The following is a 15410-nucleotide window of genomic DNA, read 5'->3' as shown; positions in this document are numbered from 1 at the left end:
TTTGTTTAAGATTTTTTTCTTCATCGGAATGGTACGAAACTTTGTAAAGAGAAAGGCTCACCAAAACAGTCACTTTTCACGTTTTCTGGGTTGGTAGATGCTCCGGGGGCCCGATTATAGCACTTAAACGCAGAAAAATCATGATATGTCCCCTTTAAATCAAAAAAGCGCGTCTTCTTCTAAGGCCTGAAACTCTTGTCTTCTGTGTCTTCAGGTGTCCGAACTGCGACAGCAACTGCGCATACGAGGCCTCCCCGTCTCCGGCACCAAAACGTCTCTCATCGAGCGCCTGCGTCCCTTTAAAGACTCCAGCTGTGCTTCTCCATCGGGCTCCGGGGACATCAGCACCGGCCCGTTCCCCGTGACTCCCAGCGGATCCTCCTATCAGTCCCCGGCGTCCCACGGGCCCGGCCTCTACCCGTTCTGTAGCAGCGGCTCCTCGCCTCCCATCTCCCCGGCCTCCTCGGACCTCTCGTTGCCCGACAGCTTCAGCGACGGCACGCTGTCGTCTCCACCCCTCGGCCCGGACGCGGAGAAGGACAAGATGCTGGTGGAGAAGCAGAAGGTGATCGAGGAGTTGCGCTGGAAGCTCCAGCAGGAGCAGAGGCAGGTGGAGGAGCTGCGCTTTGAGCTCCACAAGAGGAGCCGCGAGTGTCCCGTGATCATGGAGCCTCCGGGTCAGGTCCAGCAGGGCTACGGCGTGTCGGTGAAGCAGGAGCACGTGTCCTCCAGCTGCCCGCTGTCCTCGGAGCAGGGGAACGGAGTGTGTGTGGGTCACTGCGACCCGAGTCTCTCCGCCTTCATGAGTCCTCAGTGCTCTCCTCCGGAGTCTACCGTCACTAAACCCTCGTCCAGTCCTCAGCCCGAGTCGCCTGTCCAACCGTTCCTGCTGAGAGACTCGCACCGACCCGCTCGCAACATGCAGGTGCGTCCATCTCACACACACCTGTTCATTAAAGGGACAGTTCACCCAAAAATGAAAATTACCCCATGATTTACTCACCCTCAAGTCATCCTAGAGTCATGAAATTTAATCTCTTGTTGAAAATAGTATAAAAGTTTTTCAAAACCAACATAAATGCAAAGCACTTGGCCCGTGTTTTAAGCTCTAATCACAGACTGGCTGCTGAAACATCTCTCTCTGCCACAGTTACAGCAGAAAAGTGTGTGTCAGTCGAGCTGCTCGTATCCATCCGACCACAGAAGCCTTCAGTCGCTCTACACGAGTCCAGAGAACAGCATGACCCCCAGAGGCTCGTCCAAGAGCAAGAGCGCAAACCTGCAGCAGAAAGTACGTGAAGAAGTCCAGTTCTACTCACTCACTCACTCACTCACTCACTCACTCACTCACTCACTCACTCACTCACTCACTCACTCACTCACTCACGCGTCACATATTCTGTTCTGCACCTCCTGCAACAGTAAGTCTCAATTACGCTGGTCGTCTGTTGGTGCTCCCCAGTCATTTTTGACCAAAAATTTTTACGTTTTTTTATTTATTTGATTTTTTAACTTCATCGAAATGGTACGAAACTTGGTAAAGGTTTTGGCACTTTCTGTGTGAACACAAAAAAAATCATGGACATGATCTGAACAGGTTAAATGGTCCTGAAAACAACAGTCACACTTGTGCTCCTCGCGGTCAGAAATGCCGCACTGTAAATGAGAGAGTTTCCTCTAGTGGAAGCATTCGGTACTGCAGCCGAACAACATCTCACTGCGAGATCATTTACTGACATATCACACTCACATTCTGAACACAACTTGTTTAGATTTATGGCTTTGGGTTTCTTGCCGTTTTAGAGTAAAACATGTTTTTGAAAATATAGATTTCATATAAAAATCGAAAGATAAATCGTGATATTTTTGCACATTTTTCATAGCAATAAACATTTTTTTTTTCTTTTTTTTTTAAGTTCACTTTTTTTCACTTCAGCAATAATCTGCCAAGTGTCGTCTTTAAAAAGAGATCAAACTTCAGTCTGTCGCTCTAAAGCATTCAAGATTTACCAGTTTAAGTTGGAAATTAAATTTTCATGGCCAACACTCAAAAAGTGAATAAATGGATTATAAATACAGCGTAAATATAATTTATTGCCATAAAATCCCTAAAAATACAAAATATTAAACCAAAAACATTATCAAACTAAAATATAGTACATACTACATTCCTTTCATAAAAAATAAAAAAAATCAGTCATTTTTGTCCGACACGCAAAAAGCACCAGAGGGTTAAAGATGGTTGACCAATGTTTTGTTGCACATCTTTGAATTGGTCCAGATTCTCACATAATATGCTTGTCATTGGGTCAGAGTTTACACCATCCTCCTGAGGAATATCGTTTCCGCACACACACACACACACACACACCGTCTCGCGTCCCTCTCGCTCCTGTGTAACGCTTGTCTCCTCATGTAGGAGGCTCGATCTCACTCTCCCCGGCCCCTCGAGCCCCAGCCTCCCACATCCAGCTCTGTCTTCTGTAGCTCAGACTGTCCTGTGTCCCTCAGTAAACCCCCGTGTTATGAGGAGGCTGTGAAACAGGTACACACACACTCTCACACACTCACCGCTCTCACAAACACACACACACACACACTTCTGCTGCGTCTGTAGAGCTTTCCTGTGCGTTACAGTCCTGTGTGCTTCAGGGAAACCCCTCCGACACTGACAGTTAGCTGTGGTGCAACGGATCACAAAACTCACGGTTCGGATCATTTATGGTTTTTGAGCCACGTATCGGATCATTTTTCGGATCAGCAAACTTTTTTTAACTAAAATATATAATAAATACATTTTTATTTATTACTTGAAGTACTCCAATACCACAGCAAAAACTACTAGCCTAACTGATAAAGTTCAAACCTTCTTAAAAACAAACAGTCAAGTAATAAAATAAGAAAAAATACACAAATTACAAGCAGAGATGAATATTAAATAACAAACTTACAAAGTCTAACAGTAGTGTTCTGGTACAGAAATGAATAATTAGGCCTAAATGTAAAATAACGATTAATTAATTTCCTTATTTTAATCCTTACTTTATTTCTCTAAAGCCTGACTTTATTTCTCTAAACCCTGACTTTATTTCTCTAAATCCTGACTTTATTTCTCTAAATCCTGACTTTATTTCTCTAAATCCTGACTTTATTTCTCATAATTCTGACTTAATTTCTCGTAATCCTGACTTCATTTCTTGTAATTCTGACTTTTCTCTAAACCCTGACTTTATTTCTCGTAATTCTGACTTGATTTCAGAGTTAGAGATAACTAGAATTGTGAGGCGGGAAAAGTCAGAATTGTGAGATAAAATATCACAATTAGCTTTCTATAGTTTTTCATGACGTGGCGTAAACCAGCTTGCACAGAACAGGCGTTGAGCGTCTGACGGGTGTGCTGAAAGCGTGGATCACTGACCCGGTGTGTGTATGTGTGTGTTCCAGCAGATGGTGCGCAGCCAGCAGATGGACGAGCTCCTGGACGTCCTCATCGAGAGCGGAGGTCAGTCTCATTCACACACTCAGATGTTGAGTTAGTGTTTCACACACTCAGATGTTGAGTTAGTGTTTCACACACTCAGATGTTGAGTTAGTGTTTCACACACTCAGATGTTGAGTTAGTGTTTCACACACTCAGATGTTGAGTTAGTGTTTCACACACTCAGGTGTTGAGTTAGTGTTTCACACACTCAGATGTTGAGTTAGTGTTTCACACACTCAGGTGTTGAGTTAGTGTTTCACACACTCAGGTGTTGAGTTAGTGTTTCACACACTCAGGTGTTGAGTTAGTGTTTCACACACTCAGATGTTGAGTTAGTGTTTCACACACTCAGATGTTGAGTTAGTGTTTCACACACTCAGATGTTGAGTTAGTGTTTCACACACTCAGATGTTGAGTTAGTGTTTCACACACTCAGATGTTGAGTTAGTGTTTCACACACTCAGGTGTTGAGTTAGTGTTTCACACACTCAGATGTTGAGTTAGTGTTTCACACACTCAGGTGTTGAGTTAGTGTTTCACACACTCAGGTGTTGAGTTAGTGTTTCACACACTCAGATGTTGAGTTAGTGTTTCACACACTCAGATGTTGAGTTAGTGTTTCACACACTCAGGTGTTGAGTTAGTGTTTCACACACTCAGATGTTGAGTTAGTGTTTCACACACTCAGATGTTGAGTTAGTGTTTCACACACTCAGGTGTTGAGTTAGTGTTTCACACACTCAGATGTTGTGTTAGTGTTTCACACACTCAGGTGTTGAGTTAGTGTTTCACACACTCAGATGTTGAGTTAGTGTTTCACACACTCAGGTGTTGAGTTAGTGTTTCACACACTCAGGTGTTGAGTTAGTGTTTCACACACTCAGATGTTGTGTTAGTGTTTCACACACTCAGGTGTTGAGTTAGTGTTTCACACACTCAGATGTTGAGTTAGTGTTTCACACACTCAGGTGTTGAGTTAGTGTTTCACACACTCAGGTGTTGAGTTAGTGTTTCACACACTCAGGTGTTGAGTTAGTGTTTCACACACTCAGGTGTTGAGTTAGTGTTTCACACACTCAGGTGTTGAGTTAGTGTTTCACACACTCAGATGTTGTTAGTGTTTCACACACTCAGGTGTTGAGTTAGTGTTTCACACACTCAGATGTTGAGTTAGTGTTTCACACACTCAGGTGTTGAGTTAGTGTTTCACACACTCAGGTGTTGTGTTGGTGTTTCACACACTCAGATGTTGAGTTAGTGTTTCACACACTCAGGTGTTGAGTTAGTGTTTCACACACTCAGGTGTTGTGTTGGTGTTTCACACACTCAGGTGTTGAGTTAGTGTTTCACACACTCAGGTGTTGAGTTAGTGTTTCACACACTCAGATGTTGTTAGTGTTTCACACACTCAGGTGTTGAGTTAGTGTTTCACACACTCAGATGTTGAGTTAGTGTTTCACACACTCAGGTGTTGAGTTAGTGTTTCACACACTCAGGTGTTGTGTTGGTGTTTCACACACTCAGATGTTGAGTTAGTGTTTCACACACTCAGGTGTTGTGTTGGTGTTTCACACACTCAGGTGTTGTGTTGGTGTTTCACACACTCAGATGTTGAGTTAGTGTTTCACACACTCAGATGTTGAGTTAGTGTTTCACACACTCAGGTGTTGAGTTAGTGTTTCACACACTCAGGTGTTGAGTTAGTGTTTCACACACTCAGATGTTGAGTGTGTGAATGTTGAGTTAGTGTTTCACACACTCAGGTGTTGAGTTAGTGTTTCACACACTCAGATGTTGAGTTAGTGTTTCACACACTCAGATGTTGAGTTAGTGTTTCACACACTCAGATGTTGAGTTAGTGTTTCACACACTCAGATGTTGAGTTAGTGTTTCACACACTCAGATGTTGAGTTAGTGTTTCACACACTCAGATGTTGAGTTAGTGTTTCACACACTCAGATGTTGAGTTAGTGTTTCACACACTCAGGTGTTGTGTTGGTGTTTCACACACTCAGGTGTTGTGTTAGTGTTTCACACACTCAGGTGTTGAGTTAGTGTTTCACACACTCAGATGTTGTGTTAGTGTTTCACACACTCAGATGTTATGTTAGTGTTTCACACACTCAGATGTTGTTAGTGTTTCACACACTCAGATGTTATGTTAGTGTTTCACACACTCAGATGTTGAGTTAGTGTTTCACACACTCAGATGTTGAGTTAGTGTTTCACACACTCAGATGTTGAGTTAGTGTTTCACACACTCAGATGTTGAGTTAGTGTTTCACACACTCAGATGTTGAGTTAGTGTTTCACACACTCAGATGTTGAGTTAGTGTTTCACACACTCAGGTGTTGAGTTAGTGTTTCACACACTCAGGTGTTGTGTTGGTGTTTCACACACTCAGATGTTGAGTTAGTGTTTCACACACTCAGGTGTTGTGTTGGTGTTTCACACACTCAGGTGTTGTGTTGGTGTTTCACACACTCAGGTGTTGAGTTAGTGTTTCACACACTCAGGTGTTGTGTTGGTGTTTCACACACTCAGATGTTGAGTTAGTGTTTCACACACTCAGGTGTTGTGTTAGTGTTTCACACACTCAGGTGTTGAGTTAGTGTTTCACACACTCAGGTGTTGAGTTAGTGTTTCACACACTCAGATGTTGAGTTAGTGTTTCACATACTCAGATGTTGTGTTGGTGTTGAGTTAGTGTTTCACACACTCAGATGTTGAGTTAGTGTTTCACACACTCAGATGTTGAGTTAGTGTTTCACACACTCAGATGTTGTGTTGGTGTTGAGTTAGTGTTTCACACACTCAGATGTTGAGTTAGTGTTTCACACACTCAGATGTTGTGTTGGTGTTGAGTTAGTGTTTCACACACTCAGATGTTGAGTTAGTGTTTCACACACTCAGGTGTTGAGTTAGTGTTTCACACACTCAGATGTTGTGTTGGTGTTGAGTTAGTGTTTCACACACTCAGATGTTGAGTTAGTGTTTCACACACTCAGATGTTGTGTTGGTGTTGAGTTAGTGTTTCACACACTCAGATGTTGAGTTAGTGTTTCACACACTCAGGTGTTGAGTTAGTGTTTCACACACTCAGATGTTGAGTTAGTGTTTCACACACTCAGGTGTTGAGTTAGTGTTTCACACACTCAGGTGTTGTGTTGGTGTTTCACACACTCAGATGTTGAGTTAGTGTTTCACACACTCAGGTGTTGTGTTGGTGTTTCACACACTCAGGTGTTGTGTTGGTGTTTCACACACTCAGGTGTTGAGTTAGTGTTTCACACACTCAGGTGTTGAGTTAGTGTTTCACACACTCAGATGTTGAGTTAGTGTTTCACACACTCAGGTGTTGTGTTAGTGTTTCACACACTCAGGTGTTGAGTTAGTGTTTCACACACTCAGGTGTTGAGTTAGTGTTTCACACACTCAGATGTTGAGTTAGTGTTTCACACACTCAGGTGTTGAGTTAGTGTTTCACACACTCAGATGTTGAGTTAGTGTTTCACACACTCAGATGTTGTGTTGGTGTTGAGTTAGTGTTTCACACACTCAGATGTTGAGTTAGTGTTTCACACACTCAGATGTTGAGTTAGTGTTTCACACACTCAGGTGTTGAGTTAGTGTTTCACACACTCAGATGTTGAGTTAGTGTTTCACACACTCAGATGTTGAGCTAGTGTTTCACACACTCAGGTGTTGAGTTAGTGTTTCACACACTCAGGTGTTGAGTTAGTGTTTCACACACTCAGATGTTGTGTTAGTGTTTCACACACTCAGGTGTTGAGTTAGTGTTTCACACACTCAGATGTTGAGTTAGTGTTTCACATACTCAGATGTTGTGTTGGTGTTGAGTTAGTGTTTCACACACTCAGATGTTGAGTTAGTGTTTCACACACTCAGATGTTGAGTTAGTGTTTCACACACTCAGATGTTGTGTTGGTGTTGAGTTAGTGTTTCACACACTCAGATGTTGAGTTAGTGTTTCACACACTCAGATGTTGAGTTAGTGTTTCACACACTCAGGTGTTGAGTTAGTGTTTCACACACTCAGATGTTGAGTTAGTGTTTCACACACTCAGATGTTGAGCTAGTGTTTCACACACTCAGGTGTTGAGTTAGTGTTTCACACACTCAGATGTTGTGTTAGTGTTTCACACACTCAGGTGTTGAGTTAGTGTTTCACACACTCAGATGTTGAGTTAGTGTTTCACACACTCAGGTGTTGAGTTAGTGTTTCACACACTCAGGTGTTGAGTTAGTGTTTCACACACTCAGGTGTTGAGTTAGTGTTTCACACACTCAGGTGTTGAGTTAGTGTTTCACACACTCAGGTGTTGAGTTAGTGTTTCACACACTCAGATGTTGAGTTAGTGTTTCACACACTCAGGTGTTGAGTTAGTGTTTCACACACTCAGGTGTTGAGTTAGTGTTTCACACACTCAGGTGTTGAGTTAGTGTTTCACACACTCAGGTGTTGAGTTAGTGTTTCACACACTCAGATGTTGTTAGTGTTTCACACACTCAGGTGTTGAGTTAGTGTTTCACACACTCAGATGTTGTTAGTGTTTCACACACTCAGGTGTTGAGTTAGTGTTTCACACACTCAGGTGTTGAGTTAGTGTTTCACACACTCAGGTGTTGAGTTAGTGTTTCACACACTCAGATGTTGAGTTAGTGTTTCACACACTCAGGTGTTGAGTTAGTGTTTCACACACTCAGGTGTTGTGTTGGTGTTTCACACACTCAGATGTTGAGTTAGTGTTTCACACACTCAGGTGTTGTGTTGGTGTTTCACACACTCAGGTGTTGTGTTGGTGTTTCACACACTCAGATGTTGAGTTAGTGTTTCACACACTCAGATGTTGAGTTAGTGTTTCACACACTCAGATGTTGAGTTAGTGTTTCACACACTCAGATGTTGAGTTAGTGTTTCACACACTCAGATGTTGAGTTAGTGTTTCACACACTCAGATGTTGAGTTAGTGTTTCACACACTCAGGTGTTGAGTTAGTGTTTCACACACTCAGATGTTGAGTTAGTGTTTCACACACTCAGATGTTGAGTTAGTGTTTCACACACTCAGGTGTTGAGTTAGTGTTTCACACACTCAGGTGTTGTGTTGGTGTTTCACACACTCAGATGTTGAGTTAGTGTTTCACACACTCAGATGTTGAGTTAGTGTTTCACACACTCAGATGTTGAGTTAGTGTTTCACACACTCAGATGTTGAGTTAGTGTTTCACACACTCAGGTGTTGAGTTAGTGTTTCACACACTCAGGTGTTGAGTTAGTGTTTCACACACTCAGATGTTGAGTTAGTGTTTCACACACTCAGATGTTGAGTTAGTGTTTCACACACTCAGATGTTGAGTTAGTGTTTCACACACTCAGATGTTGAGTTAGTGTTTCACACACTCAGATGTTGAGTTAGTGTTTCACACACTCAGGTGTTGAGTTAGTGTTTCACACACTCAGATGTTGAGTTAGTGTTTCACACACTCAGATGTTGAGTTAGTGTTTCACACACTCAGATGTTGAGTTAGTGTTTCACACACTCAGGTGTTGAGTTAGTGTTTCACACACTCAGATGTTGAGTTAGTGTTTCACACACTCAGATGTTGAGTTAGTGTTTCACACACTCAGGTGTTGAGTTAGTGTTTCACACACTCAGATGTTGAGTTAGTGTTTCACACACTCAGGTGTTGAGTTAGTGTTTCACACACTCAGATGTTGAGTTAGTGTTTCACACACTCAGATGTTGAGTTAGTGTTTCACACACTCAGATGTTGAGTTAGTGTTTCACACACTCAGATGTTGAGTTAGTGTTTCACACACTCAGATGTTGAGTTAGTGTTTCACACACTCAGATGTTGAGTTAGTGTTTCACACACTCAGGTGTTGTGTTGGTGTTTCACACACTCAGGTGTTGTGTTAGTGTTTCACACACTCAGGTGTTGAGTTAGTGTTTCACACACTCAGGTGTTGTGTTGGTGTTTCACACACTCAGATGTTGTGTTAGTGTTTCACACACTCAGATGTTATGTTAGTGTTTCACACACTCAGATGTTGTTAGTGTTTCACACACTCAGGTGTTGAGTTAGTGTTTCACACACTCAGATGTTGAGTTAGTGTTTCACACACTCAGATGTTGAGTTAGTGTTTCACACACTCAGATGTTGTGTTGGTGTTGAGTTAGTGTTTCACACACTCAGATGTTGTGTTGGTGTTGAGTTAGTGTTTCACACACTCAGATGTTGTGTTGGTGTTGAGTTAGTGTTTCACACACTCAGATGTTGAGTTAGTGTTTCACACACTCAGATGTTGAGTTAGTGTTTCACACACTCAGATGTTGAGTTAGTGTTTCACACACTCAGATGTTGTGTTGGTGTTGAGTTAGTGTTTCACACACTCAGATGTTGTGTTGGTGTTGAGTTAGTGTTTCACACACTCAGATGTTGAGTTAGTGTTTCACACACTCAGATGTTGTGTTGGTGTTGAGTTAGTGTTTCACACACTCAGATGTTGAGTTAGTGTTTCACACACTCAGGTGTTGAGTTAGTGTTTCACACACTCAGGTGTTGAGTTAGTGTTTCACACACTCAGGTGTTGAGTTAGTGTTTCACACACTCAGATGTTGAGTTAGTGTTTCACACACTCAGATGTTGTGTTGGTGTTGAGTTAGTGTTTCACACACTCAGATGTTGAGTTAGTGTTTCACACACTCAGATGTTGAGTTAGTGTTTCACACACTCAGATGTTGAGTTAGTGTTTCACACACTCAGATGTTGAGTTAGTGTTTCACACACTCAGATGTTGTGTTGGTGTTTCACACACTCAGATGTTGAGTTGGTGTTTCACACACTCAGGTGTTGTGTTGGTGTTGAGTTAGTGTTTGTGTGCTGTGATGTCCTCCTCCTTCTTTTTAAAGAAATGCCAGCTAACGCCAAAGAAGAGGCTCCTGTAACCAAAGTTGTGCCTCACCTTACAGTTTCCCCGAAGTTCCAGCCCCGGCACTACAGTCACATGTGTGCTTACGAGCCCGGAGACGGCCACCTGGAGGCGCTGCTGAGCCGAACACACACCGACGAGGCAGGCGAAGGATTCAGCGACAGACTGATGATGGACACGCCTGGGATCGGGAAGATGGAGACTCAGGGACTCGGGATGACCTTCACGGACTCGCCTTGGGAAACCATGGAGTGGCTGGATCTGACTCCGCCAAACTCCTTCCAGAACCAGAACGCTCTTCCTCTCACCGGACCGAACATCTTCAACACAGAGTTCCTGGACGTCACCGACATCAGCCTGAACTCTGCCATGGACCTGCACCTCGATCACTGGTGAGGAGGAACCGGTCCAGCGGAGTCATCGACGCTTATCTCACAACTCTGAGATGTTAAAGGATTAGTTACTTCAGGATTAAAATCTCCTGATGATTTACTCTACCCCACGTCATCCAAGATGTCCCAGTAGTAGTGTTTATTTGTCCCCGTAGGGAAAGTAGTTTGCAGCGAGCTCACACAGACATTTAAAGAATCACAGTTGGCATATACAAACAATAAATGACATCTAATAAATCTAATTTAAGATTACCAGACCGACATCAATCAACACTGAAAAAGAATTTAAAAATCGAATATCTTGGGGGATAAAAGATAGTTTGGATCATGCATCGGGGACACAGTACCGTCACCGTCAGCCAGGAGGCAGTAAATCAGAAGCATAAGATAAAGGATGTCTCGTATCATTCATAATGATATTAGCTTTAATGATATTCTTTCTTTCTTCAGTGGAACAGAAATGCAGGTGTGTGAGGAACACACTCCAGATGTTCTCCATATAGTGTCTTCAACGGTCCAGCGGGTCGAAGTCCAGATGTGAGTTTCAGCTTCAAAGTCTCTCACGATCCAGCCGAGGAATAAGAGTCTCATCTAGACACACCAGCGGACATTTTATATAGAAATACACATTTATATACTTTTAACCACAGATGCTGGTCTTGCACTAGCTGTGATGCGCCACACATTACGTCATCAGGTTGAAAGGTCAAGCGTGACGTCGGCGGAAGAACAGACCCAGTGTTTATAAAGAGAACATGTAAAGACTCAAACGTCATTTACAAAAAAATAAAATAGAAAAGGTAAAACCACGATGTCGGGCGATTTTGAAGTTGGAGGAGAAAATGAGTTTTTTGCCCTACTCTACATTTCTGAACCAGAACACACGTGACCTTTCATCAGGATTACGTAACGTGTGTCGCAATTATAAAATGGCCGCTGGTGTGTCTAGATGAGACTCTTATTCCTCGGCTGGACCGTGAGAGACTTTGAAGCTGAAACTCACATCTGGACCTTCGACCCGCTGGACCATTGAAGACACTATATGGAGAACATCTGGAGTGTGTTCCTCACAAACCTGCATTTCTGTTCCACTGAAGAGAGAAAGACATGAACATCTTGGACGACGTGCGGGAGAGAAAATTAAATTATTAAATATGCAGTGGTCGCACTGCAGGGCTGGCGGCGGGTCATGTGATCGGATATGGTCATGTGATTGGATATGGTCATGTGATTGGATATGGTCATGTGATCGGATATGGTCATGTGATCGGATATGGTCATGTGATCGGATATGGTCATGTGATCGGATATGGTCATGTGATCGGATATGGTCATGTGATCGGATATGGTCATGTGATTGGATATGGTCATGTGATCGGATATGGTCATGTGTTCGGATATGGTCATGTGATAGGATATACAAACCTGCATTTCTGTTCCACTGAAGAGAGACACACATGAACATCTTGGACGACGTGAGGAGAGTAAACTATCAGGAGATTTTAATTCTGAAGAGAGCGACTCTAACTTGTGATTGCGACATAAACTTGCAATTCTCAAAAGAAAAATGTAAAATGTTCCGTGCGGAAACACGGCTCGTGATGTCAGCCGTCCGGATGCTGGAGCTCTGATGCTGACCACGCTCCATCTGAACTCTGGATCTGCGTGAGAAAGTGTTGATGACTGGAAACAGAGACGCTCTGAACTCAGTGGATTCGAGCTGGGACGTCCGTATCCGTCTGTAAATACACACTAGATTGTGTTGTGGGGAAAACACACATTAATGATCACACCAGTATAATATCACCTGTGCTACTGTACATATTAATACACACTTCACAGCTTGAGCTTACCGTAGTACGTCACGCTTTATGAGATTATTTCCTGTTCCTTCCCCGTCATCATCATCATCATCATCATCATCATCATCATCATCGTCGTCATCATCATCATCATCATCGTCGTCGTCATCATCATCATCTTCACCATCATCATCATCATCATCATCATCGTCATCATCATCATCATCACCATCATCGTCGTCATCACCATCATCATGCCATTAATTTATTTAGGAAGTGCAAACCTTTGTTTTTCACTCGACGCTTTACGTGAGAGTATTTTCTCTTTAGATTAATAATAAAAAACATAAAATCTCAACTTCATAATCACTGGAGAATTATTCTCTGGTCAAATGAATTTTTTTGTATAAAAAAAAAGACTTTTTTATATATTGCGAACATCTTTCCCAAAGTCTGTTTTGCATGATTATAATCATAATTATTATTACTTCCACCTGTTATTTTGAACATTCATTCTCTCTTTTTAGTTGTTTTCTTTCTCCTCTGATGTATTTATTTCTACCTTTTCTTTCCATTGGCATATTTGACATATTTATGAGAAATCCCTTTTTATTAAAGGATTAGTTCACTTTTTAAAAAACTTTTGCTGATAGTTTCCTCCCCCCGATGTCATCAAGATGTCCATGTCTTTCTTTCTTCAGTGGAAAAGAAATGAAGGTTTTTGATGAACACATTTCTCCATATAATGGACGTCAATGGGCCCCAAACGGGTCAAGGTCCAGATGACAGTGTCAGCGCCGCTTCAACGGGCTTTAAACGACACCAGACGATGAATACGGCTCTTATCTAGCGAAACCATCGGCATTTCAAACATAAATAAACAAGTTTGAGTTTTATAAGCACAAGCGCTCGCCTTGCTCTGTTCTGTGATGCGCGTTCGTGACGTCACGTAATACGCAGTTACGCTGTAAAGGTCACGCTTGACGAGTCAGTGTTTACAGATGTGCGGAAGGAGGACCATACACACATATTCAAACGTCTTTGTGTCAGTTTATCGGTTTAAATGCCCATCTCGTGTGTGTATCCTGGTGTTGGAATATTAAAAAGCCTAAAAGAACATTTTCGTCAGGACAGAAATGTTTTACTTTTCACAGAAGCGTGACCTTTACAGCGTAACTGCGTATTACGTGACGTCACGAACGCGCATCACAGAACAGAGCAAGGCGAGCGCTTGTGCTTATAAAACTTAAACTTTTCTATTTATTTTTGAAATGACGATGGTTCCGCTAGATAAGAGCCGTATTCATCGTCTGGTGTCGTTTAAAGCCCGTTGAAGCGGCGCTGACACTGTCATCTGGACCTTGACCCGTTTGGGGCCCATTGACGTCCATTATATGGAGAAATGTGTTCATCAAAAACCTTCATTTCTTTTCCACTGAAGAAAGAAAGACATGGACATCTTGATGACATCGGGGGGAGTAAATTATCAGCAAAAGTTTTATTTAAAGTGAACTAATCCTTTAAGAGTGTAACAGTGAAGTGTCTGACAGTTAAGAGTGAGGTGATGGTTGATGGGTCTGTCATGTAATCGTCCGTTTCTCTCGAATAATCCACATCATGAGTCTACGATCTGACAATCAGACCGCGAGAGAGTCCCAGCACTTGTGAACAAGGACGTTCAACTGTGAAAATGTATTCTTTTTGTCTGTGGCAAATTTGGGACTTAACTTGTTTTTTAATCTTTTGAAATAAAATCTTTAGTTTAGATTTTAATACTACTCACTGAATACATAATATTAGCTCACCAAAAGCTCAAACTGTGAATAGATTTTCTTATTTTCTTGAAGCTGGTCAAAGATGTTTAGTATTTCTCTAATCATATTTTCACACCACTGATGCCTTTGTGTGTGTGTGTGTGTGTGTGTGTGTGTGTGTGTGTGTGTGTGTGTGTGTGTGTGTGTGTTCTCTGTCGAGCCGTGACGCCTTAACACGTGAATAGAGTTTTATAAGCAATAAACCCTGAGCTTTAAGTCCAGAAAGAACGAGCATCAAGGGCATTAAAGACCAACAACCGTTTTATAATCTAGACTCAGTTTTGATACGAAACTCTATTTTTACACATCAAGCATCATTGTAGATGCAAGTATTATAAAACTGAAATGATGTTGGAAGTCCAGAAACAACCCTAGACATTATAACACGGTTTCATGCAGTATTTTTTAATGAAGGTTACATGTGTGTAAAGTTGTATGAAGAGTTGTGTAAAGAATGTCACGTCCTCTGAAAGATTTTATTTTTCTAAGTTTGCAGCCCAGATCCATGTTTCTTCCTGATCCTGATGCTCACGTGTTCACGTGTGTGTGTGTTCACGTGTGTGTGTGTGTGTGTGTGTGTGTGTCTGATCTCTTGATTTCTCCTGGGGAAAATGTAAACGTATGACAAAAAGCTTTTGTATTGCTTGGCCACTGAACAGCGTTCAATATAAACTGTCCCAGTATTCGTCTACACCGCTGTATTCCTGTGTTAATAAACCATCATGAAACAAACTCCAGTGTCGTCTGCTCAAACTCAACTCATTACCATGTGTAAGTTCATAAGTGGACAGCATTGCTGAGTATCTTCTGCTTAAAACTGCAGTGAACCAAAGACAGTCTCAAAAACACGGTTTGACATCGCTGGTGTTTCTGACGTCACACACTACCTTGACCAATCAGATCAACGTGTGATCGTCCACCAGTGGATCTCTGAGTGAGTGGAGGCGGGGCTCATTTGCATAT

At 42.2% G+C, this 15410-nt stretch overlaps 1 protein-coding gene across 6 annotated transcripts in view; it reads left to right on the top strand.

Moving 5' to 3' along the window:
* The window catches only part of myocd (myocardin), a 91394-nt gene extending 78064 nt beyond the window's left edge, over positions 1-13330 (top strand). For 3 of the 6 annotated variants that reach the window (XM_079594906.1, XM_079594905.1, XM_079594903.1), the window contains exons 10-14: positions 215-925; positions 1151-1291; positions 2420-2545; positions 3445-3502; positions 10480-11367. In XM_079594906.1, coding sequence (XP_079451032.1) covers positions 215-925; positions 1151-1291; positions 2420-2545; positions 3445-3502; positions 10480-10835 — 1392 coding nt within the window. In that variant the 3' untranslated portion in view covers positions 10836-11367. Of the gene's footprint in view, positions 1-214; positions 926-1150; positions 1292-2419; positions 2546-3444; positions 3503-10479 lie in introns of all 6 variants that reach the window. The other 3 variants (XM_079594904.1, XM_079594908.1, XM_079594907.1) reach the window with 3 other exon arrangements.
* The last annotated feature ends 2080 nt before the right edge of the window (positions 13331-15410 follow it).

The sequence above is a fragment of the Phoxinus phoxinus genome, assembly GCF_949152265.1.
Source record: "Phoxinus phoxinus genome assembly, chromosome: 21".
Classification (NCBI taxonomy): Eukaryota; Metazoa; Chordata; class Actinopteri; order Cypriniformes; family Leuciscidae; genus Phoxinus; species Phoxinus phoxinus.
Note: the sequence above shows the minus strand (reverse complement) of the source record. Positions and strands in the feature narration are given on the sequence as shown.